Source organism: Mustela erminea, chromosome 4 (assembly GCF_009829155.1).
Source record: "Mustela erminea isolate mMusErm1 chromosome 4, mMusErm1.Pri, whole genome shotgun sequence".
NCBI lineage: Eukaryota > Metazoa > Chordata > Mammalia > Carnivora > Mustelidae > Mustela > Mustela erminea.
In genome coordinates, this window is record NC_045617.1 from 116,579,542 (window position 1) to 116,602,755 (window position 23,214).

Genomic DNA, 23,214 nt, shown 5'->3' on the forward strand with positions numbered 1-23,214 from the left:
ATGTTTCCGGGCCATTCAACACTTTATGTGGACTGCCTATTCATATCCTTTGCTCATTTTCTATTGGGTTTCTGGCCCCGTCTTAACTAGTTTTCAGGAGCCCGTGATACATCAGTGCTAAGCCCTCTTTGTAACAGCATCTATAGCTTCGGAGTTTCTGCAGAAGGTTCAGGTTTCCTTCTTTTGTGCTGGTGTGGTGGCTTGTCTGGAGCGGCCAGAGGCCTGGGAAAGGTTCCAGCCAGTATCCACAGGGTACTAGGGTCGGGAGTCAGGAGGAGTAGCACAGCCGCTCCGACAGTGGGGCGCTGCTGGGATGGTAGGGCCCAAGGGCAGGCCGGGCTGGGGTCAGGGCCAGGAAGGGGAGAGGCCACCTGTTCCAGGCGGACAACCTAAGAGGTCCCCTCCCATCCAAATGCGGAGACACACAGGAATGACATGAAGTTGGTCTGTTGCTGTCCTGACCCCAGGACCAGGGGTTCCCTCGGCTCCCCAGATTCCGCAGAATCTCAGCTCCGTGCGCCTGGGAGCCAGGGCCAGGCTGCCAGAGGGGCCGTCCTCTAGCGGGAGGCTGCGAGCGGGACCGAGGCCTCCTGGCTGGTGAGCCGAGAGTCCCCGCCGCTGCGCTCCCGCAGGGCCCGGCGCCTGCCCTCCCTGGAGCCGGCCGGGGCGGGAGTGGAAGCCGGATCCCGCTCTTTCGTTTTCGTTTCCCGGAAGGATAGCGATTACCGCAGCGCTCTGAGACCTTCCTGGCCCGGGGAACCCGAGGGCACTTCTCGAAAGAGATTTCCTCCTACGCGACCTTCCAGTTTTGGGGACCCAGTTAAGGGGCGAGGGAAGAAGGGGCTCAGCGCGCCGAGGGGCCGCGGCCAGGGAAGCGCTCACGACTCACGGCGGGAGCTCTCTCACCTCCACCTGTAATGCAGGTAAGAGCCTGGCGGAGGAACCCGCCGAGCGCACCCTAACCCTTCGCCGCCCCCTCCCCCAACCCCTCCTCCACCACCTCTGTTTCTGTACTCATGTTATCAGAACTTTTTCATGGCTGGAATCTCACTTTCAAACGCATTCCCAAACCTCACCATTCATCCTTCACCAGCCCTCCCTTCTCACTCACCTCCGGCCTCACTGTCTCTCTTCCGAAGCTCCCTCTACCCTCTCCTCCCCCCCCCCCCCCCCCCCCCCGCCCAATGTTATATACTGCCCCTCCTTACCTCCTCCTCACCCCTACCATCATCCAGTTGTGACGTCCCTGCAAGTTCCTGCGCAAACCAGACCCGAACCGCTGGCAAATGCCACCACAGAGGGGCCCCCACTTCTTAGAATTCCTTCTCCATTTGTCATATTTCCCCAGCAGGCTCAGAACCGCCCCAGAGCGGGGACCCTTCCCACCTCCAAAGCCTTTCTCCACCTCCTCTCTCCAAGAAGAAGATTCCAATCCAAATCCATATTTTTATCAGACCTCGCCCCTGCTTTCATGCTGAAGCCCAGAGCTCTCTCAGTAGCTCCCAGGCTCACATTTCCCAGGTAGTGAAAACCCCGGAATTGGCCGGTTCTCATGCTTGGAAGAGGGTAGAAGGGTCCACAAGGGGCTTCCTGCAAGTGTGAAACCTTAGACTCTTCTCTGACTGGGCATGCGCTGCTCTCAGGCCGCAGCCTCTGAAGCTGGGTTACCTGGGATACAGCATTGGGGGGGTGTTGTGGTGGGGGTCAGCCAGAAACATGGTGAGAACTACCCCCAAAATGTGTTAAATCCTCCTCTGTTTTGTGGTTCCAGACCCCCAGTCTTTCACTGCAGGCTGCCGTCCTCGGACATCGAGAGATTAATGTAATTCTCTTGAAGATTCTAGTTTGAGAAAATGACTTGCTGGGACTGGTTTCACTTTTACTTTTCACGGGCTGGCACCTGTGGCTGGGCATAAACCCCAAGGTTACTCCTATCACTTTTTTCATCCCTCCGTCCTGAAGCATGAACCATATCATCTCTGAGGCTAAGCTGGTGGTAAAGTTGTAAAGATACAGGCTTCCCTTGGTGGGACCTTGGGATTCAGAAATGTACCCTTCCTTTTTCTTCCTTGAAAACAGCATTTACTTGTTGGTTTATTTATTTCTGACTTAAGGTCTCTGTATCCTGGCCCCTCAGGTTCCTTGTGTCCTCTCACCAAGGTCCCAGTGACTATTCTTAGGCTCTTGGGTTTCCAGCTTACAAGTAGAATCTTGGCAGGGAGCCTTCTGTGGGGTGAGGCACATGCATGAAGAACTTGAATCAGAAAAATGAAATTTATCATGTGTCCACTCTGTACAAAATGTTGAAGTTATCAATCTGAAGACATACACGGTTTCTACCTTGAAATTTTTTTTAATTTCTTATTTATTTATTTATTTGAGAGAGAGAGAGAGAGCATGAGCACAGGGGAGAGAAACAGAGGCAGAGGGAGAAGCTGACTCCCTGCTGAGCAAGAGCCCTACATGGTTCTGGATCCCACGACCTGGCATCATGACCTGACCCAAAGGCAGTCACTTAACTGATTGAGCCACCCAGGTGCCCCCACCTGATTCCTACCTTTAAGATAGATGCAGAGACGGATGCTCTTTCCCTTTAAGAAAAATTCTTAATACATTTAAGGATGATGGAGCCTTCACTGGGAGGGCTTGTTTTTGACTGACCTGGTTTTTTCTCTTTCTAGGAGGGATCACTGGCCAGCTCTTCCGTGAGGCCGGAGGCAGCCACACCACCCCCGGGCACCCAGGCCAGATGTGAAGCTAGAATGAACTTGCTGGGTGAAGGGGGAATCTGCAAGCTACCAGGAAGACTCCGTGAGTAGAGAGGAGGAAAAAGGCTGATGTTTTCTTTTTCTTTTCTTTTTTTTTTTTTTAAGATTTATTTATTTATTTGAGAGAGCGAGCAGGGGAGGGAAAGGGCGGAAGGATAGGAGGAGAGAGAGAATCTCAAGCAGTCTCACTGCCCACTGAGTGTGGAGCCCTATGATTTGGGGCTGGATCTCATGACCTTGAGATCATGACTTGAGCAGAAATCAAGAGTCTGATGCTTAACACACTAATACCCCCAGGCGGCCCAGAATGATGTTTTTAAAGGACATAAATGTGACCCATGAACTTCTTACTTGAGGAACTACCTTCCCTCCATCTCCTATGTCTTTGCTGGGTTTTCTTTAACTTTTCATTGATGAGGAAATCAGAAGAGGGAAACCTGAACGCTCACAGTGGGGAATGTGGTTACCATGGCCGAGGGTGAGGGCAGGGCAGGCAGTCTCCTCATTAGTAAGAGGGTTGGGATCAAATGAGCTATAGGATCTCTTCCAATCTAAAGACAAGGAGTTGGGGACACTCCTTCCAATGAGATAGTCAGATGGAGTTAAACAGTGAACAAAAATTCTGTGTATGTAGAACTCTCTTTTAAATAATTACGTTTAACTGTTATTGTTTCAAAAGTTACATATATGTATTGTCAAAAATTGGCAAGTGGTGGGGAAGCATAGGGATACGTAGAACAGGGAGTATGGGTGGCTCAGTCAGTTGAGCATCTGCCTTTGGCTCAGGTCATGAGCGCAGGGTCCTAGGATCGAGTCCCACGTGGGGTTCCCTGCTCAAGGGGAAGCCTGCTTCTCCCTCTCCCTCTGCTGGCTGCTCACTCTGCTTGTGCTCTCTCCTTCTCTGTCAAATAAATAAATAAAATCTTTAAAAAAAAAAAAAAGGAATATGTAGAACAATCAAATCAACTCAAAGAGCACCACAAGAAACCAACTAGCCATATCTTTTTATTTCATTTTCCTAAGTTATGCTCTTGCCCGAGGAAGCTCATAACCAGAGAACAGGCCATAGATTCATGTATTTATGCCTATATTTCAACTGCCAGAGCTGAGAGGTGGGAGAGCTAAGGCTCAAGAGCACGTGGGCTCTCCATGCTAAGGCCAAACCTTGGTCCTGCTGATAGTCTTCTAAGAGAGTTTTCAACATACTTCCTAAGCCACAGGAATCATAGGCTAGGTAGCAAGCTGCCTGCCAGTGGGAGGTCTTAAAGTGGGTGGGGCTCTTGGGGCAGCGTTGGCAGGTACCTGTGATCTGGGCTTGGAAGCATCCAGGCCACTTCTTGCTAGGCTCACCCAGTGGCTGGAACACTGCCTAATTGATTTCACATCCTTCTGATATCCTGGCCTTGACCTTCTTTTTCAGCCACCAACTGGGTTGAGCAGAATGTTGGGTATGGCTTCATAGGCCTTGGGAAGACCAGGTTGCCCCCAAATGCCTTTGCCTCTCCTCTCCATAGCCTGGCATTCTTTAATGAGGAACAGAGCCTGTGGGAAGATGGGGATTCATGGATATGAGAAAGCCACAGAGTGTGAAGGAGACCCTTATGCCTCAGAACTGTGGTGGAGGGAAGTAGCTGTGGGATCTAGGGAGAGGAGCAAGGAGCTCTACAAAGAACCTCTGTTCCTTTGTTTTGACCAAATGCCAAACCTGACTGGTAGCTTGAAGCTCAGGGATGTTCTAAAAAGATATTTGGCAATGGTTACATCGGTAGGAGGGTAGGATTTGGGCTCTGTTTCCAACCCAAGCCACGGTGATGAGGGAAAATGGGACTTTGGGGCTGGACCTAAAGACCCTGGGTGTTACTGCTTAGAAGGACATTTGATGTCATCTTATGGCAGCTGAGGACACCGATTCTCAGAGAGGGATGGAATTCTTTGCAGGTCCCACAAGGCCCTCCAGATTACCTCCTATGGCCTCCCCTATATTCAAAGTCTACTTCCATAATTGGCACACCAAGTCCTAGGATGTCAACACTGATAGAGAACCTAGATGCTGCCTTGGGTAATTCACTCATATTCCAAATAAGGAAATTGAGGGCCAGAAGATTGTGTTCTGCCCAGGTCAGTGACCTCCCTGCCACTGGGTGCCTAGCTCAAGGTTACTGGGTAAGAGGGTACAGGAGGAGGAGTGGGGATTTAGAAAATGTAGTCATCACCTTGGTAAATGCAATTATGCCAGCCTTTTAATTTTTTGAAGCCTCCTTTGATGGGGCCCCTCTGAGATGGTTACCAGGCCCTCCTGCCCATTTCTAGTGACAAGAACTTCCTCTCCTCTTCAGCCAGTTGGTTCCCTGGTTACTCAGTTCCGGGAGCAGGGTCATGTGATCTATTTAGAACTCCTTAGATACTAATCCTATTGACTTTGGTTAGATTTCTCCAGAAGCAGACCCTGAAATACTTCCCCATAGAAGAGAGAAGGAAATCTAATTTAAATTTAAATTGTAGGGGCCCATGGGTGACTCAGTGGGTTGTGTCTGACTCTTGGTTTCAGCTCAGGTCATGATCTCAGGGTTGTGGGATCTCTGCCCTGTGTTGGGCTCTATACTCAGTGCAGAGTCTGCCTGGAACTCTCTCCACTTGCATGCAGGTTCTCAATAAAAAACTAAATAATAAATAAATAAATAAATACAATCTTCTTTTTTAAGATTGTATTTATTTATTTGGCAGACAGAGATCACAAGTAGGCAGAGAGGCAGATAGAGAGAGGGGGAAGCAGGCTCCCCACTGAGCAGAGAGCCCGATGCAGGACTCGATCCCAGGCCCCTGGGATCATGACCTGAGCAGAAGGCAGAGGCTTTAACCCACTGAGCCACCCAGGTGACCCTAAAATCTTTTTTAAAATTTTTAAATTGTAGCACTGCGGGCAACTGGAGCTCACTCCCAATGGGGACCTCTGGGGGGCAGAGAGAGTATACCCTGATTCCACCCAGCCCCAGGGTAAGGAAGCAGGTTCTTCATTCGCCCTAGGGTGAGGCTGCTTCCATTGACTCCACTGCAAATTGAGAAGACCCCTCCTTTGGGGTGAAGCTGAGCCAAACCCAGCCAGGGCTTGGCTTGGCTTCATCCCCACTTTCCCATTCCTCTCCAGCTTTCCACATCGCCCTTTGCATTGGCTAAGTCAGGTGCAAAGTCAGGGGCTGACATTTGGCATTTGGCGGCCTTCAGAGAGTAGAGGTGAAAGCCAAGGACCATGGGCATGCCCAAGTAGCATTTTCTATGCTTCTCATCTTAGGTTTCATGAGTCATATTTACTTCTGAAAATATTCAGGCAACCCAATTCTGGCCCTTAGTAAATACCTAAAAGTCTTCAAAGATAGGGTATAGCGGGTGTGGGAGGTTGGGGTACCAGGTGGTGGGTATTATAGAGGGCACGGATTGCATGGAGCACTGGGTGTGGTGAAAAAATAATGAATACTGTTTTTCTGAAAATAAATAAATTGAAAAAAATTTTTAAAAAAAATAGGGTATACAAAATGACTCATTTTCCTCTCAACAACATCCCAAATAAGCAAACTGCTGACACCTAATAAAGGGTTGACCTTTCAGATGGCTGGGGTGATGTCATTCCTGTTTCTTGAAATGGGGTTTCCACTGCTGGGCATCTCACTAACATTTATCCTCAGTTGCCCATCCCATTCCCTCCTCCACCTCTGGCTTCTCTTCTAATCATCAGGGTGATTTGCCTCAGCAGGAGGGTGAACCAACAAAACGAATCTTTTTCTTTTTTTTTTTTCCTTCAGTAGCAATGTTTACTCATCTAAACCTCACATTCTTTTTTTTTTTAATTTTTAATTTTTTATTAACATATAATGTATTATTAGCCCAGGGGTACAGGTCTGTGAATGGCCAGGTTTACACACTTCATAGCACTCACCATAGCACATACCGTTCCCAAAGTCCACAACGCAACCACTCTCTCCCTATCCCCCTCCCCCCACCACCCCCCACCCCTACACCCCTCAGTTTGTTTTGTTAGATCAAGAGTCTCTTATAGTTTGTCTCTCTCCCAATCCCATCTTGTTTCATTTTTTCCTTCCCTACCCTCCAAGCCCAAGCCCCCATGTTGCCTCTCAAATTCCTCATATCAGGGAGATCATATGATAATTGTCTTTCTTGGATTGACTTATTTCGCTCAGCATAATACCCTCTAGTTCCATCTATATCATCACAAATGGCAAGATTTCATTTCTCCAACAAAACAAATCTTGCTTATAGCTTTGTCAGCTGGCAATGAGGAGAACACATCAACAATTTCCCTATAGAGCTTATATTTCCGTGTTTATTTGCCTGACAAAGATGTGCATTAGAGTAGTTCAAAGTTCTCTCTGAGGATGACTGTCCAGTCATGTCACAGGACGTGGGCTGAGACGGAGGGTCTGGATCCATGAGGCTCCAGCACAATGTCCTGCACTCACAAGGAGACTTACAATGATGTCTTCTCTGGAAGTGGAGAGCGGAAGAGGATTCACAAGGCCTCTCCCTGCAGTCTGCATCCTGGAGGGTTTTCCCAAGGCCAGGATGAGTCACAGCTATGAAGGCAGTCCAGCCCCTGGGACCCCTTTTTGGAGCTGGGCTGAGGTCCCCCAGGGAGGGAGTCTGGGAGGAGATGATACAACCTCTTGGGACACCTCAGGGGATTTTGAGAAGAGGTAGTTTAGAGCTGGTCACCAGCATGGCCGCATTTGATAACAGAGACACTGAGACTCCACATGAGAAAGTCATCTGTGCAGCTGATGGTCAGAAGGGCCTCACACTGAGAACTTAATTCTTGGTCCTGACTCTGCATTTTCCTGGAGCTCATTCTCTGGCCCAAAAACAAAACAAAACAAAACAAAAAAACCCTCTTGAACTTGAACTTGCCACCATTGGATACAGGAGGAACCCGTGTCTCTGCCTTTTGAAATTGCTTTTCAAAGCTCCCAGGTGTGAATAAGCCATGCAAAGAGACCATAAATTGTCACCTGCAATTTTCAGATGTCATGGGCAGAGGGATGACACCTCTCAGCAACTCCCTGGCCATGTCAAACAAGGGAAAAGGCCCTTGGGGGAATTCCAACAGATGAACTTGCTGCTCAAGTTCGCACCCTTCATCTACAGAGAGTCCCCTGGCACTTTATTTTCCCGTGTACACGGGTCTCTTGAAGGCTTATTGACGTGCAGGTTCTGATTCAGTAGCTTGAGGGTGGGACACAGCCTCTAGTGAGCCCTATCTTTAGTAGACTTCTGGGTGACACTGCTGCTACTGCTAGAAATACATTTGGGGGATGCCTGGGTGGCCCAGTTGGTTAAGTGTCTGCCTTCGGCTCAGGTCATTACCACAGGGTCCTGGGATCAAGTCCCACATCAAGCTCCTTGTTCAGCAGGGTGCCTGCCTCTGCCTTCCTTTCTCCCTGCTTGTGCTCTCTCTGATAAATAAAGAAAATCTTTAAAAAAAAATACATCTGAGGGACTCATTTTATAAAGCTGTGTTCTAACAGTGCTTTTCAGTTTTTGGTCAGGACTTACTAAGGAATGAAACCAATTTAGTGGGTCAAAATAAGTATGTTTAAAAAATGAAATAAAATGTTTCATGAATACTTTGGGCTCTTTATATATACATGTGTGGGGGTCATGATATAGAATGCATTTTTTTTAAACTGTGGGTTGAGGTCAGAATGGTCTGAGAAACTCTGCCCTAGGTTGAGGCATATGAGAAGCAGTAAGTTAGATGGATGCAGGTGCCAAGAGAGAGGTGGGGTGGAGTGAAATGGGGAGGCTGGAGGCTCAAAGGGAATGTTCTGGAAGCTTTGAGTATTCACAGTGATGTTGCCACCTGCCAATGAAAGAGAATGTGGCAAACAACACACAGATGGGAGATTCCAAAACCCCATGATCTGACAACGAAGAACCGCCTCCTTCCTGAATTCACGGTCAGGGATAGACCATGTGCATCTTTGTGCTGATTAAAAAGACCTCTCCTTTCTGAGGAAGCCATACCATCCATACCCTCCCATCCTTTCCCTCCAATGGTGCCTTTGTGTAGGACACAACACAACTGTTTGCAGTAGCCCTGGCCCAATGTCTGGTGACCATAAAGCTGAGTGTGATTACCAAGAAAGGCCATATAAGCTGAGAAAGTCAGGCAAACAATGGGGTGATGGATTTGAAGACCCTGGACAGACAGTGACCCTCAATAAGCCAAGGACAAGCTACAGCAATCATAGCATAGAAACAAGCTGCTCCCTCTGTTTTCAGTCAGGCTTCATCAGTGAGGATGTTGGTAATCATAATACATATCATTTGTTGAGTTCTTACTCTTGCTCAGTCATTGTGCTGGGCATATTGTGTTTACTGTGGTTAAATACACTTAAATGGGCCTAGAAAGTAGATTCTTATTATCCCCGCCTAACAGATGTGAACACTGGTCTTACAGCAGGGAGAATGATCTTGTCCATAGTCAGCCTCCAGTAAAATGGTGGGGCTGGGATTCAAACTCGGGTACCTCAGACCCTACAGCTGTCACTCTCTCTGAGCAACAGCCTCCGGTGTGGGATGACGGCAACTCCCATTTTTATCAGACTGGCCAAGCACTTTACAGTTTCTTGTATTCTTCCTGTGAACCCTGCCAGGAAGGTAGAAACCAGCTGTTGGTTCTGGATTTGGTTGCTCATGATTTGTCCAGCTCTGTCATTCTAGAGGTCACTCTATCCAGCAAACTGCAGGGGTATGGTGAGGAGTAGCTGGGAAATATCTTTGCTCAGGAGGGGAGGGGCAGCTTGAGGGCATCTTAAAATCAAGACAGAGGAGTTTTGACTTGCTGAAGTTCATAGTTGAGAGCCATGTCAGTTTCTTGAGCAAGAGAGTGAAAGGGATGCCATGGAAAGAGAGACCTGGTTTGGGTGAGATTGGAAGCTGGTCAGGATGCCTAGAGGTCTTTCACCTCACTCATTTAGACAGTTTATATTTATTGAGAATCTACTATGTGCCAGGCATTGCTGTAGGTGTTGGAGAGATAGCAGTGACTGGGACTGGCAAAGTCTGTGGTCATGGAGCTGACGTTCTAACGGGGGATACAGTGACTGCTTAAGCAAGATGCCCAGTGATAAACACAGCGGAGGGTCATGTGGCCCAGGATGGGGAGGGGAGGCTTTGCCTTACTCTTGGGGGTGGGTGGAAGGTAGTGCTGACTCTTCAGGGAAATACACAAACCCTCCAGCAGTGTCTTGGACCCACAGTCTCTCCAGCCTCCCCAGCTGGGGACTCTGTCCAGACCTGTTCCAGAAGCCAGGAAGCAGTTGAGCTGGAAATCCCCAGTGATCATGTGGTTGGAGCTGGGAGAGTAAGGTGATATCAGGCTGGAGTCTTGAGACACAAAGATGGTTGATGTGAGGAACTGAAAATACCATGGATCACAGCCAAGAGAGGGAGGAGCCTAGGCAAAGCCCCTGAGGGGTGGTCAGACTGGTAAGGGGAGACTCCATTAGGCTCATACCAGACAGGGTCAGAAAGATGTCTGGGGGGGACGGATAGTGGATGCCTTAGATAACACTTGCCAGCAATTATGGAGCTCTTAGGTGTGGGAGGCCATTTGCCAAGCTTTTTGCTCATGTCACCTCGGCTAACTTCAAGAGCTCTACTTGTGTTGGAAGGCGCAGACCGCGTGCCAGACCCTAGTCTTTACATTGGTTATTCCGTAGAATCCTGATGACAGCCCCATGTCGCTGGTACTGTATTCCATCAACCCTCGATTTGCCGATGAGAACACTGAAACACAGTCGTTTTGCCAGTTTCCAGCTGGCCTGCCACCATCATCGATCCTTTTTGTTGTACGTTTCTCCTTTTCCTTTAGGGATGATTTACATACGGTCCTGTGTTCAGATCTCAAGTGTACAAACGTGGACACACCTGTACAGCTACCACTGAGATCATCACTAGACCATTTCCAGTGCCCCAGCAAGTTTCCTTGTCCCTCTTTCCAGTCCATTCCCCTCCAAGTGGCCAAGGGTGACTGCTCTTCTGATTTCTCCCCCTATATCAGCATCTGTTCTTGATGGCATTTTTATGTCTGGCTTCTTTCCTTCAGCAGAGTATCAGTGAGCTTTAAGCCATGTGTCCTGAGTAGCAGTGTTTTGTACTCTCTGTTTTCCATTGCATGGAAACATCACAACGTGATTGTCCGTTCTCAGACTGATGTGTATTTGGAATGTTTCCACTTCTTTTCTATTATGACCACAGCCACTGGGGACATTCGCATACATGTCTTCTGGTGGTTGCATTCCCACCATGGCTCTTAGGTGATGCTGGATTGCACAGTATGTAGCCTGGGCTCCTAACCCCTGCTCCATCCTGCCCTTCAAACAGCACGGCAGCCCCGCCAGGCAGTGAAATGTTATCCCATTTCACAGAGGAGGAAATGGAGGCTCAGAGAGGTTGAATGGTTTGTAGGTGACTTGGCCAGCAAGGGGCTGAGCTGGGGACCCAGAGCCTGGGGTTGGAGATTTGGCCCTGAGCTAGGTGGCTGATCCACTGCTTGGAATTTGATCCTTCCCTGGGGGCTCAAATCCTAATTGGAAGGCCCTTTATGCCCCTAGTATTCTTTAAAACACGAGGAACAGGAAGGTCCCTTTTCCGTACTTACTGGACTGGAGGTGCCAGCAGCAAAGGGATGAAAGGCGAGGATAGGCGTGAACCAGAGGTAATGAGAGAAAAACTAAATCTCACTCCGGGGCAATAGCAGGCTTCATTTTCAAATTCTACTGTGTGATCTCAGAGTCTGTCACAGGCAGCTTGGGACATCCTCAGCCCATGTCTCTGGACTGGGTAGCAGGACCACATCTGTGGTTGATACTGTCTGCCAAGTTTATGGTTTCTCTTTATGTAGTTCTAGTGTTTCCAGGGAGGTAGGATGGCTGGGGAGGGTGTGGAATCCATCCCCACCCTCTGGCCAAACAGGCCCGTGTACTCCTCTGACTCAGGAATCATAGTCTTAAATTTTCAGGCCGACAGTCCCAAATACTGTGAAAAAGGCAATGCCACAAAAATGCAATGGCCCATGGGCTCGTAAGCCCCAACGGCCCTGGCTGGCCAAGGGGCCCGCCCCTGACACTTCTGAATCTCGCTATCTATTGGGTGGTTTCTAGCTTTCACACTGCTCAGCTTTTGTGTCTCAGGCCCTTCTGCAATCACTGGGCTGATCTCCCACGGAGGCTCTAAATTCCTCTCTCCACCAGCAAGGTGTCCTTTTCTCTGTCTTCCTGCCAGAGGTAGGTGTTATCATTAAAAAAATGCTTTCTCATTCTCTGATTGTGTCTCTCCCTGACTGGTGAGGTGTCACGTTTTGCCACATGTTTATTAGTGGATTTGTTCTGCTGCAGAGATGCTCAACCGGAGGCAGTTTTGCTCCTCTCCCCTGGGGACATGTGGCGACGTCTGCAGACATTTTGGGTCGTCACATCTTATTGGGGTGTGTGTGTGTGTGTGTGTGTGTGTGTGTGTGTGTTTGCTGCTCACATCTAGTGCCCAGAGGCCAGGGATGCTGGGGAACATTCCACAAAGTTCAGGACAGCCCCCACAGCAAGGAATGATCAAAGCAAAACGCCAGTAGTTCTGTGGCTGAGAAATCCTGCTTCACTGTAAATTGCTGGTAAAACGTTTTGTCTTGGAAAAAAAAAAAGAAGCCATTTGGAGATGCTCTTTACCATGATAGACATTAGCCCTTCATCTGTCATCTATGATGCAAATATTTCCTTTTATTCTGCTCTCTTTTAGTTTCGTTTATGGTCTCTTTTACCACACGTACAAAACTTAATATAGTCAAGTCATCTTCCACTTATGTAACAGCCTCTGAGTTTCCCGTCTTGGTTGAGGTTTGAGGTCCCCCACTCGACCCTTGTTTAATGCATGTGGGTTTCCTGTTTCCACTTTTTTTAAAAAAGCTTTTATTTTTCTTCTTTTTTTGTTTTAAGATTTTATTGTTTGACATAATAAGAGAAAGAGACAGACAGACAGAGAGAAAGTGAGATACTACAAGCAGGGGAGCAGCAGAGGGAGAGGGAGAGGGAGGCTCCCTACTGAGCAGGGAACCTGACATTGGACTCAATCCCAGGACCCTGGGATCATGCCCTGAGCCCAAGTCAGATGCTTAATGGAATGAGCCACCCAGGTGCTCACGATTTCTGTTGAGGTTTCTATTGTTCTATTCATTAAGCCTTAATCCCATCTGGAACTGATTTTTCTAAGTGGATACCGGTGAAGGTCCAGATATATTTTTTTTCCAGCTTGGGAAAAAAAAAAAAAAAACAGTTGTGGTTTTAACATAGCTCAAATTCACTATCCTTTTCCACTGAATTAAAACCCCTATTGTGTATTAAATTTACACCCACGCGCATGTGCACATATTTCTGGGCTCCATCTTTTTCCCTGATATTTATCAGTCTCAGTAATATCATCAGATCTTGATGATGTGGCTTTGTGGTATGTAGTACATGAAGGCCAGTTGTCACCTCTGTTCTTTTCTTCCCCCTTAAATACTTTATTGGTTAGTTTCAGAAATTTCTTCTTCTTCATTTTTCATTCTTAGGTCCCCAAAGAAAGTTAAGGGGAACCTCTCCTTCCTCCCAAACTGGGCTGTGTTGCTCTGCCTTCTATGTTTGGAGCCCAGGGTCCTTTCCCTCCATGTGGCTGAGCAGAATTGTCATTAGATAGTCATTGGATATACCCTCCTGCCAGCCTCACTCTGTGCCAGGTCCACAGCAGGGGCACAGTGCCTGGCACATGGCCCATGCTTCTTAGATATTGGCTGAATTGATGACAAATGGGTAATACACTTGTACTTTTTCTTTTCTTTTTCCTTTCTTTCTTTTTTTCTTCCTTTTTCTCTTTCCCTCCCCCTCCTCTTCCCCCTCCCCCTCTTTTCCTCCTCCTCCTCCTCCTTCTTCTTCTTCTTCTTCTTTTTGTAAACATGAAAGCAAGTTTTATTTCTTTTGCTGACCAAGACAGTCACAGGGTGGTTTAGTCTTTGTCACTGCATAAGTGTGGCCTTGGACAGGTATCTCCCCTGCCTCAGTTTTGCTGCCCATTGCACCAGCCCTGATGAGCCCCAGCCTCCTCCCACTGTGACACAGGATCCTGACAGGGCTGAAGCGTTCTTGGAAGGAGACACACCACATAAAGCAAAGCACCAGGCTGCCATCATGGTGGGCACAGGGCTGGGGGCCCTAACACTTTTAGGGTCCCACAAAAAAGTTCTGATTTCTTTTGAAGTCAAGAGAAAAAAACTGAACTTTTAGGCAGAAGAAAGTGTTTTTACTAGGGAGAACGTGGTTGGGTTATGGACATTGGGGAGGGTATGTACTAAGGTGAGTGCTGTGAAGTGTGTAAACCTGGTGATTCACAGACCTGCATCCCTGGGGCTAATAATACATTATATGTTATTTAAAAACAATAAATTTAAAATTTTTTAAATAAAATGTTTTCACATATAACAATACACTCATCTTTCTCCAATGCAGTCATAAAATAAAATTTTAAGTATATTTTAGGTGAGGAAGGGCCTCTGAAGACACGGGCCCACAAGAGTCACAAGGTGGCCTGGTTAAACACAACACAGATTAGGGAGGTAAATAACTGGCATTAGGAGCATAAGAGGTCCAAGCAGAGTAGACATGTAAGGAGGAGGAATAAAAGAAAGCAGCTCCTTGTCTGGGTATTGCCAGAGACAAGAACACACAAGCTGGAAATGAGTGCAGGAGACTTCTTTGTCCTCTGGGCTGTTCCCTGAGCAAACCCAGACCTGAGCTGGCACAACAGAGCAGAAGAATACGGCAGCCAGAGGGACCTGGATTCTGGACCTGGCTGTACCTCATGCTGCCCGTGTGACCGGGTAGTAGTCAGCTTCTGGGAGCCTCAGCTAACTCATTGGGAAAACAGTAACAAAATACCATGCCTTCTTCACAGGACTGTTAATCATTCAAACCATGGAGCACAGCTTGTGGTCCAGGTGCTGTCCTTGGTGCTGAACACATATACCAATGTGTCCCCGTGCATCCAGCCTGGTGCCTGGCATGGAACAGTTCAGTAAATATGTGTTGAATTAAGAATTGGAAAACAGGCTGGGGTACCAAAACTAAAATAAGTGAACACATACATAATGCATATATAATGATGAACATAAACTTGAACTTATAACTATGTGAAGTGCAATGAAAAGGAAATCAGTTGCCAGGAAGGAAAAGAACAGAACATGGTAACCAAGAGGGAGACAGGAGAGGACAGCATTGGTGCAGATGTAGCATTCTGGGTGGGTTTCTTGGAGGAGGTGACATTCCAGAGAGGGCCTGAAGTGGAAGAATGAGTGACTGTTGTGGGGAGAGCTCCTGCCTCTGCCCTGTTCTCTCTCCCAGTCCCTGTCCCTGTGGTTGCAGGCATCCAGCCAGCACTCTGGAGCAGGGAGGATGTGTTGTACTGGCTGCGCTGGGCTGAGCAGGAGTACTCTCTGCAGTGCTCTGGGGAGCATGGGTTTGAGATGAACGGCCGAGCCCTCTGCATTCTCACCAAGGATGACTTCCGGCTCCGTGCACCTGGTTCAGGTCAGAGGAACTCACTGGATTCCCTCTAAAATGTTCTGATGGAAACCCAGGTAGGCCCAGGAGGGAGATGGAGGGAGATGGATGCATTGGTTGGAGGGGCATGCTCACGTCTCAGCATGGCAGATGTCCCCATTTCCATAAATGTTTGCCTGGTCATTCCTTGCAAGAGCAGGCCTGCAGTAAAGGAATCTGTTTGGCTGTTGTTTGCAGAGACCCAGAGGTATGTCCTGCTGTCATTTCCCCTCCACTTCCCCATGGCTCTTGTCTTCTCTACCTACTTCAACTCTGCCACTTCTCATCTCATCAGCACGAAGCTTGTGACTGACCCCCAGCCATCACCCCAGAGTCAGGTGACTGACTTGCTCCCTTCCTCCACTCCTAGGTGACGTCCTCTATGAGCTGCTCCAGTACATCAAGACCCAGAGGCAAGCCCTGGTGTGTGGACCCTTTTCTGGAGGGGCCTTCAGGCACAAGGTGTCCACTCAGTGCTGCCCCTGCCTCCTGGAAGGTGAGGAGCTCTTCTCCGAGCTCTGGGACTCTCCCCCAAGTTGGCCTCACTGGGAAGGATGGCAAGGCTTTCTCTAGGAAACCTAAGGGAAGAAGCAGCTGTGTGGGCTGAGCTCCCAGCTCCCCTCTGCCCTGCCTCCTTCGCCCTCACCCTGGCCCCTGTGACTCTCTCAGCAGCCCTCCTCCTCCTGTCTCCTCATTTCTCTGCTCTCTTCTCCAGCAAAGCATTTCCTCTTCTCCTGATCTCCCCGTCGAAATTGTCCTTATTAGGGATTCTAGCAGCCTGAACTTGGGGATGTCCCCATCCACCATCATTCCTTATCTATTACCATGGCCTACAACCTAGTGGGTCATTCCCCCTCCCCTCAAACTCTTGCCTGGGTTTCCAGAACACTCCAGTCACTCCTTCTCACTTTCTGGCTTCTCTTTTTCTTCCCTATTTCTCAGTGTTGGGGTACCCCACGGCTTGGGGGGCTTTTCTGTATCTGGACTCAGACCTAGGGTTTTAAATACCATCTAGTACTAATGATCCCTACATATGCCCAGATCTCTGTGAATTCTAGATTCTCACACCCCACACTGCCTACCCTACACCTCAGATGTCTAATGGGCATCTGAACCTAAAATCTCCTAAAACAAACACCTGATTCCTGCCCCACGGCCCCTCCCCACAGCCACACTCCTCTTCCAGTCTTCCTCATCTCAGCAAACTGCAACATCATCCTCCCAGTTGCTCTGGCCAAAATGTTGGACATCACCTTTGATTGCTTGCTTTATCTCCAGCTCAAATCCCGACCATCAACAAGTCCTATTGACTGTATCCTCAAAATCTACCCAGAACCCACCCACTTCACACACCTCCACTGCTGCCCCTGGCTCAGGCCCTATCACCTCTAGACACCAGCATTGGTGTCCTTGTTTTCACTCTTGACATTCACAACAGAGGAGCTAGAGAGATCCATAAGTCAGATTCTGTCACTTCTATGCTCAAAATCTTCCGATGGATCCCATTACACTCAGAGTCAAAGCCACAGTCCTTACAATGACCTCCTGTCTTCCTCTGTCCTCTCCCACCCCACTCCCGCTTGCTCATGCTGGTCTACCCACAGTGGCTTCTTTATTGAACAAGCCAGAGACACTCTTGCCTCAGGGCCTCTGCTCTCTCCATCAGGAATTCCCTCCTTTAGATACGCACATAGCTCACTTCTCTACTTCCTTCACATGTCTGCTAGATGTTAACACTTCAGTGAGACCTTCCTGTACCATTATGTACCTCTGTCTTTCCCAGGCTTTCCCATCCGCCTTATAACGTTTTATTCCATCCCCCCTCATATTGTATACTGTTTCTATTTCCTTTTTTATTTTGATCATCTCTCTCCCTTTCCAACCACCGTCCCCCGCCAACTCCCCCACTGCTACAATACAAGCTCCATGACAGCAGGGGCTCTGTTTTTCAGTTCAGTGGTATGTCCTCAAGGTTTTTAGAACATTGCCAGCTCACAGAAGGTACTCAATAAATATTTTTTGGGTGCATAGAGAGGACATAGGACTGAGGTACAAGGCATCTGGATTCTGGACCTGGTTCTGTCATCCCTTGGCTTTGCAAACATTTTACTGATGAGGGAATAGATTTGAGAGATTGAGTTACTTGTCTGGGAGCTGGGGTTAGCACCTGGGCTATCTGGCCCTCACCCTTGCTCTCTGTGTCTCCCTGACCTTCCAGCTTGGAACTGGATGGAGGAAGAGCATTCGAAGTGCTGCCCACAGGGCTCCCAGTCATGCCGTTAAGGGGTCTGGGCTGGGGGAGGCTCTGGGCCCACATAATCAGTGGTACTTACCTGCTTACAGAGGGAACTGGGCCACTTCCGTTGGCTTCCCGAAGCAATATCCTGCAGCAGCCATCACACCTGGGGCTGGCCAGCAACTCAAGTCCCCTGGCCAAGTGGCCCCTTAGCAGGGAGGAGTCCCTCAACGTATCACACTGTGCAGAGCTGGGCTGCAGGGCTAAGGCAGCCTGCTCCTTCCCCACCGTGCCACAGGCCCCCATCGATGGCAGGATTGCTGGTGAGTAGGAGACCATGTACCCCTGGCCCAGAGGGAGGTGTGCTGAGGCCAAGTCCCGGGGGTGGGTGGCAGGGAGGAGGGCTGTTTTCAGCTTGAGAATGAGTCTGTGCTGGGTGGTTGGGGGATATAGGGTGACTGTCTGTATGCCGGCCACAATCTGGCCGCAGCAGGCAGTGCTGTCCAAGGTCGCCAAGCCCACCCTTTCTCCAGGGCAGGGACAGTGAAGCCAGTCATAGTCCGTGAGATTAGCATGGCATACTCTTCTCCTTCGAATTTTTATTTATTTCTTTTTAAATGGTTGGGTGCTTACTGGGTGCTGGGTGTGATTCTGAGAACTTTATTTAATCCCACACCAGCTTTTGGAGGTTTGTGTTAGACCCATTTTATAGGAATGAAAATGAGGCAAGGAGAGGTTAAGTGACTCCCCCAGGATCAATCTCACAGCAGTAAGTGGCAGAGCTGCGGTGTGACCCCAGGAAGTCTGGCTCCAAAGCCTGAACTCTAAGCAGGTGACACAATTCCACTCTACATTCATCAGTAAAGGGTTGATTAAAGGCCACCAGACAGACTGACAGATAAATCGCCTGCTCAACTACCGCCAAGGGGTGGTTTGTTCTAAGACACCACAGAAGGGGCGGAAGCCTAGCTTCTGGGTTGGAAATGGCTGGGAATCACTAACACACAAATATCAGGTCTTTTTAATAATGATGCTTAATATTCTTTGAGCACTTGGGGCACCTGGGTGGCTCAGTGGGTTAAGCCTCTGCCTTCAGCTCAGGTCATGGTCTCAGGGTCCTGGGATGGAGCCCTGCATCGGGCTCTCTGCCCTGCAGAGAGCCTGCTTCTCTCCACCCCCCACCCTGCTTACTTGCAACCTCTCTCTCTCTCTCTCTCTCAAATAAATAAATAAATGAAATATTCTTTGAGCACTTACTCTGTACCAGACCCTGGGCCAAGGGCTTTTGAGTTTATGTTACTTAATCCTCATATCACCACCTATAAGGAAACTGTGGCTTGGAAGAGGTTAGGGAATCTGCTGGAAATGACCCAGCTGCAAGACTCAGGGAGGGGGACGAAATCTCTTGCTCCCAGGCCCTCTCTGCCACTCGCCCTCCAAGATGGCACAGTTGATTTTCTCAAGGCCTCTCCCCAGGGGGTTCTACAGGGTGGATTTAATAATCCCAATTTAATGGAGAAGTGGCTGAAGGGATGGATCTGGAGACAGGTGCAGGCCACTGGCCACCCTCTGGCACCCCCACTGCCTGCCCTTGCTACCATGAAGGATGTTGGCTAGGTTAGACACCTTGGTCTGTGTGTCACTAGGAGACTTCGGTGACTGGGGAATCTGTCCATACCTCTCTGAGCCCATTCCATCATCTTCCTGGGGATAAAGGTAACCACTTCCTGAAGTTATGGGGAATAAATGAGGCAATGAGCCCCCACACGTGACTGGTCCTGTTGAAGCTGTCGTCTTGACCATCCCATTGCATGCCTGGGCCCTAGCCTAGAGAGCGCCAGAGAACCTTCCTAATGCCTGTCCTCATGGCTCCAGGAAAGCTCTGTCTACACCCCTGTGCTCAATTGCAGACTGCCGGCTGCTGTGGGATTATGTGTACCAGCTGCTCTCTGACCCCAGGTACGAGCCCTACATCCGGTGGGAAGACAAGAATGCCAAGATCTTCAGAGTTGTGGATCCAAACGGGCTTGCCAGACTCTGGGGAAACCATAAGGTAAACCGCAGCCAGCAGGCGGGGTGGCCTCCACACATCCAGAAGAGGACAGAGCAGGGGTTCAGAGTGGACCCGTCAGCTCTAGGGGATGGTCCTCAACTGACTGGGGAGGGGAGGGCATCCCAAGCTTCCCTAGCAGCTCCAGGAGTGTTGGGATCAATTTATTCTGGGAGATCCTGGGGGACAACAGGATGTTACTTCTGAAGGATGGGGACTGTCCCTGAAACTCAGGGGTCTTGCCATCTACTCACTCAAATCCACTTTTGCTTAGCACTTGAGATTCTCAAAGCGTTTTTACTTGAATTGTGCAATATGTGCTGTGGGGCAGTTGGGCCAGATGAGGAGACCGGTTTCCTAGTTTCCTGGAGAGAGCTGGGGTAGAAACCCAGGTCTCAGGTCTTGTGTGGCTCTGGGCTCTACCCTATTTTAAAGATTGGTTGGTTGATGGATGGATGGATTGATTTGTGGTGGGAGGGGCAGAGGGCGAGGGAGAAGAAGAAAAGCAAACTCCACTTGGAGTTTGATCTCCCTACGCCAAGATCACGACTGGGGAGGAAATCAAGAGTTGGACTCTCAACCAACTGTGCCACCCACGCAGCCCCATGGTGCCCCCTCTTGTTGCCTCTCAGGGTATTGGTGGCTGGAAGGATGTAAGTGACTCAAAGCTGCATGTGTTCACCTGGTTCAGTCCCCATGTAGTACAGGGAGGGAAACTGAGGCCCAGAGAGCAGCAATTCCATTTAATGAGCATATGCTACATGCCGAGCACTGTGCTAAGTGCTCGCAGGGTTTAGCTAATTTAACCCTCACAACGCACCTGCAAGATGAATGGTCTTATCCTCATTTGGACGCCAGGGAAACGGATGCAGAGAGGCAAGGAAACTTATCCAAGGTCCCGCAACTGCCAAATGGCAGAGCTGGGGCTTACGGTGACACTAAAGCCCAGCCTCTTTGCCCTTACTCTGCACTGTTCACCCCTCAGAGAGAGAAAAGATAAAATGACTTAGCGAAAGTCATACAGCTCATGGTGATTTCCTCCTACTGCTGTGCTCCCCTTCCCCTGCTGTCTCTCTGACTGTGTTTTCAACTAAATATATATGTATTTGTTGCTCCGGGTGACATTTGCTATTTAAAACCAATGCGTGAAGGGTGCTAGGGTCATTCAGTTGGTTAAGCGTCTGCCTTCAGCTCAGGTCAAGATCTCGAGATACTGGAATCGAGCCCCACATCAGGCTCCCTGCTCAGCATGGAGTTTATTTCTCCCTCTGCACCGCCCCTCCTGCTTGTGCTCACTCTCTCTCAAATAAATAAATAAGATCTTTTTAAAACAAATTTTTTTTTAAAGTAAAAGCAATAGCTGATTTACTCCTGCTCCTGCCCCATGGTTCTCAACCCAGTAGGTAGTGCTCATTATTTCTCCTCCATCCTTCCCCTGCCTTTCTCCTTCCAAACTCAAAAGACTCTTAGAAATGCTGACAGCAATCTGGACTGAAGGGGTTAAGAAACCACCCAGTTCAATCCACTCCTTTCTTTTCCTTTTTCTTTCTTTCTTTTTTTTTTTTTTTAAAGAAATGGGGGGAGTAGAGGATGGGAAGCAGGGAGACAGAGACAGATACTTTTTTTGAGAGAGAGTGAGAGTGACCATGGGGAGGGGCAGAAGGAGAGGGAGAGAGAGAATCCCAAGAAGATACCCGGCTGAGTGTGGAGCCCGACGTGGAACTCGATCTCCCAGTCCTGAGATCATGACCTGACCTGAAAGCAAAAGCCAATGCTTAACCACCTGAGCCACCCAGGCGCCCCCCAACCTGCTCCTTTCCAGGTGTGGAAACTGAGGCTTGGAAGGAGTGGGGTGGGGAGAGGAGGGTGATGTGGGACTGCTTTGCCTTCTAGAACCGGGTGAACATGACCTATGAGAAGATGTCTCGTGCCTTGCGCCACTACTATAAGCTGAACATCATTAAGAAAGAACCTGGGCAGAAACTCCTATTCAGGTGAGTAGCCTAGGGGCCAATGTGAAAAGGGGAAGTGGTGGTGTTGGATGGGCTGGAAGCAGCTGGGGAAGGAGCTGATTTGCAACTGGGGCTTGACTTCCAGATTTCTGAAGACACCCAGCAAGGTCAGCCAGGACGAGGACAGCCGCCTGGAGCAGCCAGAGAGCCAGGAGCAGGACAGGATGGATTTCAAGGAGAAGATGCTGGAAGTCTCTCCGTGAGGTCAGGTGGATTCTGGGCACCAAGCACTGATGGACAGAAACTGAGTATCCCTTGATGGCAGCTAGCTGCATGGTCGTCTCTGCCTTCCTCACAGAGCAGCAGGGATCCCCAATGGGTTTTGCACTCACAGGATCATCACCGTTGTCTCAGACCTCAAAGCTGCCTGGGCAACCGGAAGGCTGAGAACTGGGAGGTTTTACATTCTGGACACTGTGGGGGACATCGTTCTTGAGTAAGGCAGCCCTGGGGCTCAGTGGGGCGTGGGAGTGAACTCTCTCCCTGCCCTACCCCTTGCTACCTGCCCAGCTTGGGAGTGGTCGCTGGGCACTGAAAGAGTCTCCAACTCAGCTCCTTCAGCTTACAGAAGAAGGTAGCAGAGGCCCCTCACCAAGCCTTAGCTCCTTCCTCTTTTGTAAGAGGGACCTATCAGTCTTAGTAATAACATCTAACAACGCTAACTGACATTGAAGTGACCCCTGTGTACCAGGCCTCTTACTAAGGGTCCTGCCCATATTTTATCTCATTCCATTCACACACCAAACCCCCAAGGATTAAAGATGGGGAAACAGAGGCAAGGCTTGCAGAGCTGGGATGTCTCTTCAGAACACAGCTCTGTTCCTTGGCTGGTCGGTTGGTGTTAGTGATTCTGTGTGTCTCTGGGGCCTTTAGTGACTCTGGGGCCCTTCTCAAGCCAAGGCCATGGCCCTGCCTCTTTGCCCTCAGCATCTCTGGTGAATGGTTCGCCTCCCTTAGCCCAACCTTCTTTCCTGTTTTCAGTCCTTTGGTGACGCTGTGACTCTGACCCAGCCGAGAGTGCCTCTGCCTCCTGAACCTGTCGTCTCCTACCCACACCTGCCACATGACCTTGGGCAGGTTGTTGTCTCTCTCCAGAACTTCAGGCTTCTCTGTAAAATGTAGATGCTGTTCCCAACCTGACCTCACAGGATTGCTAGAAATCTCCGTAAGACAACATTGGTGACGTGCTTAGCATGTGCCTGCTCTGTAGGCACCACTTAGTCTGTGTTCACCAAAAACATGCCACAAACTCAACTGAATCTGCGTTCAGCTTCTCTTCTTTTCTCCCCAGCGCCCCAGGAGTGGCTGGGGCCTTGCCAGGGGATCAGAGCCTCTGCCCTGTAACCCTTCCAGTAAGGTTTGCAGGTGAAAGGGAGGGGGATATTTTTACTTCATTGAAAACAGAACTTCTTGGATTCACATCTTCTTTCTCGGCAGGAGGAAACCTCTGCCTCCTGCCCCCACCCCCCACCCTCTGGCAGGTCAGGAAATCCCCAGCCTGGTGAGCCTGAGC

General features: G+C 49.2%; 1 protein-coding gene across 2 annotated transcripts; it reads left to right on the forward strand.

Moving 5' to 3' along the window:
- The first annotated feature begins 299 nt into the window (after positions 1-299).
- Positions 300-22,958, forward strand: ETV7 (ETS variant transcription factor 7). 2 transcript variants are annotated; one of them, XM_032340482.1, is made up of 8 exons: positions 300-923; positions 2,682-2,811; positions 15,206-15,391; positions 15,774-15,899; positions 17,747-17,962; positions 19,550-19,692; positions 21,583-21,683; positions 21,787-22,958. In XM_032340482.1, the coding sequence occupies exons 1-8, from the start codon at positions 918-920 to the stop codon at positions 21,902-21,904; spliced, it is 1,026 nt and encodes a 341-aa protein (XP_032196373.1). In that variant the 5' UTR covers positions 300-917; the 3' UTR covers positions 21,905-22,958. The 2 variants fall into 2 exon arrangements, with proteins under 2 accessions (XP_032196373.1, XP_032196374.1); XM_032340483.1 differs by having other exon boundaries at positions 305-923; positions 15,227-15,391.
- Positions 22,959-23,214: the final 256 nt, after the last annotated feature.

Coding starts and splice junctions, on each gene's coding strand:
- ETV7 (XM_032340482.1), top strand. Junction 2,812..15,205: donor CAAGCTACCAGGAAGACTCC/GTGAGTAGAGAG, acceptor TCTCTCTCCCAG/TCCCTGTCCCTGTGGTTGCA. Junction 15,900..17,746: donor CTGCCCCTGCCTCCTGGAAG/GTGAGGAGCTCT, acceptor ACCTGCTTACAG/AGGGAACTGGGCCACTTCCG.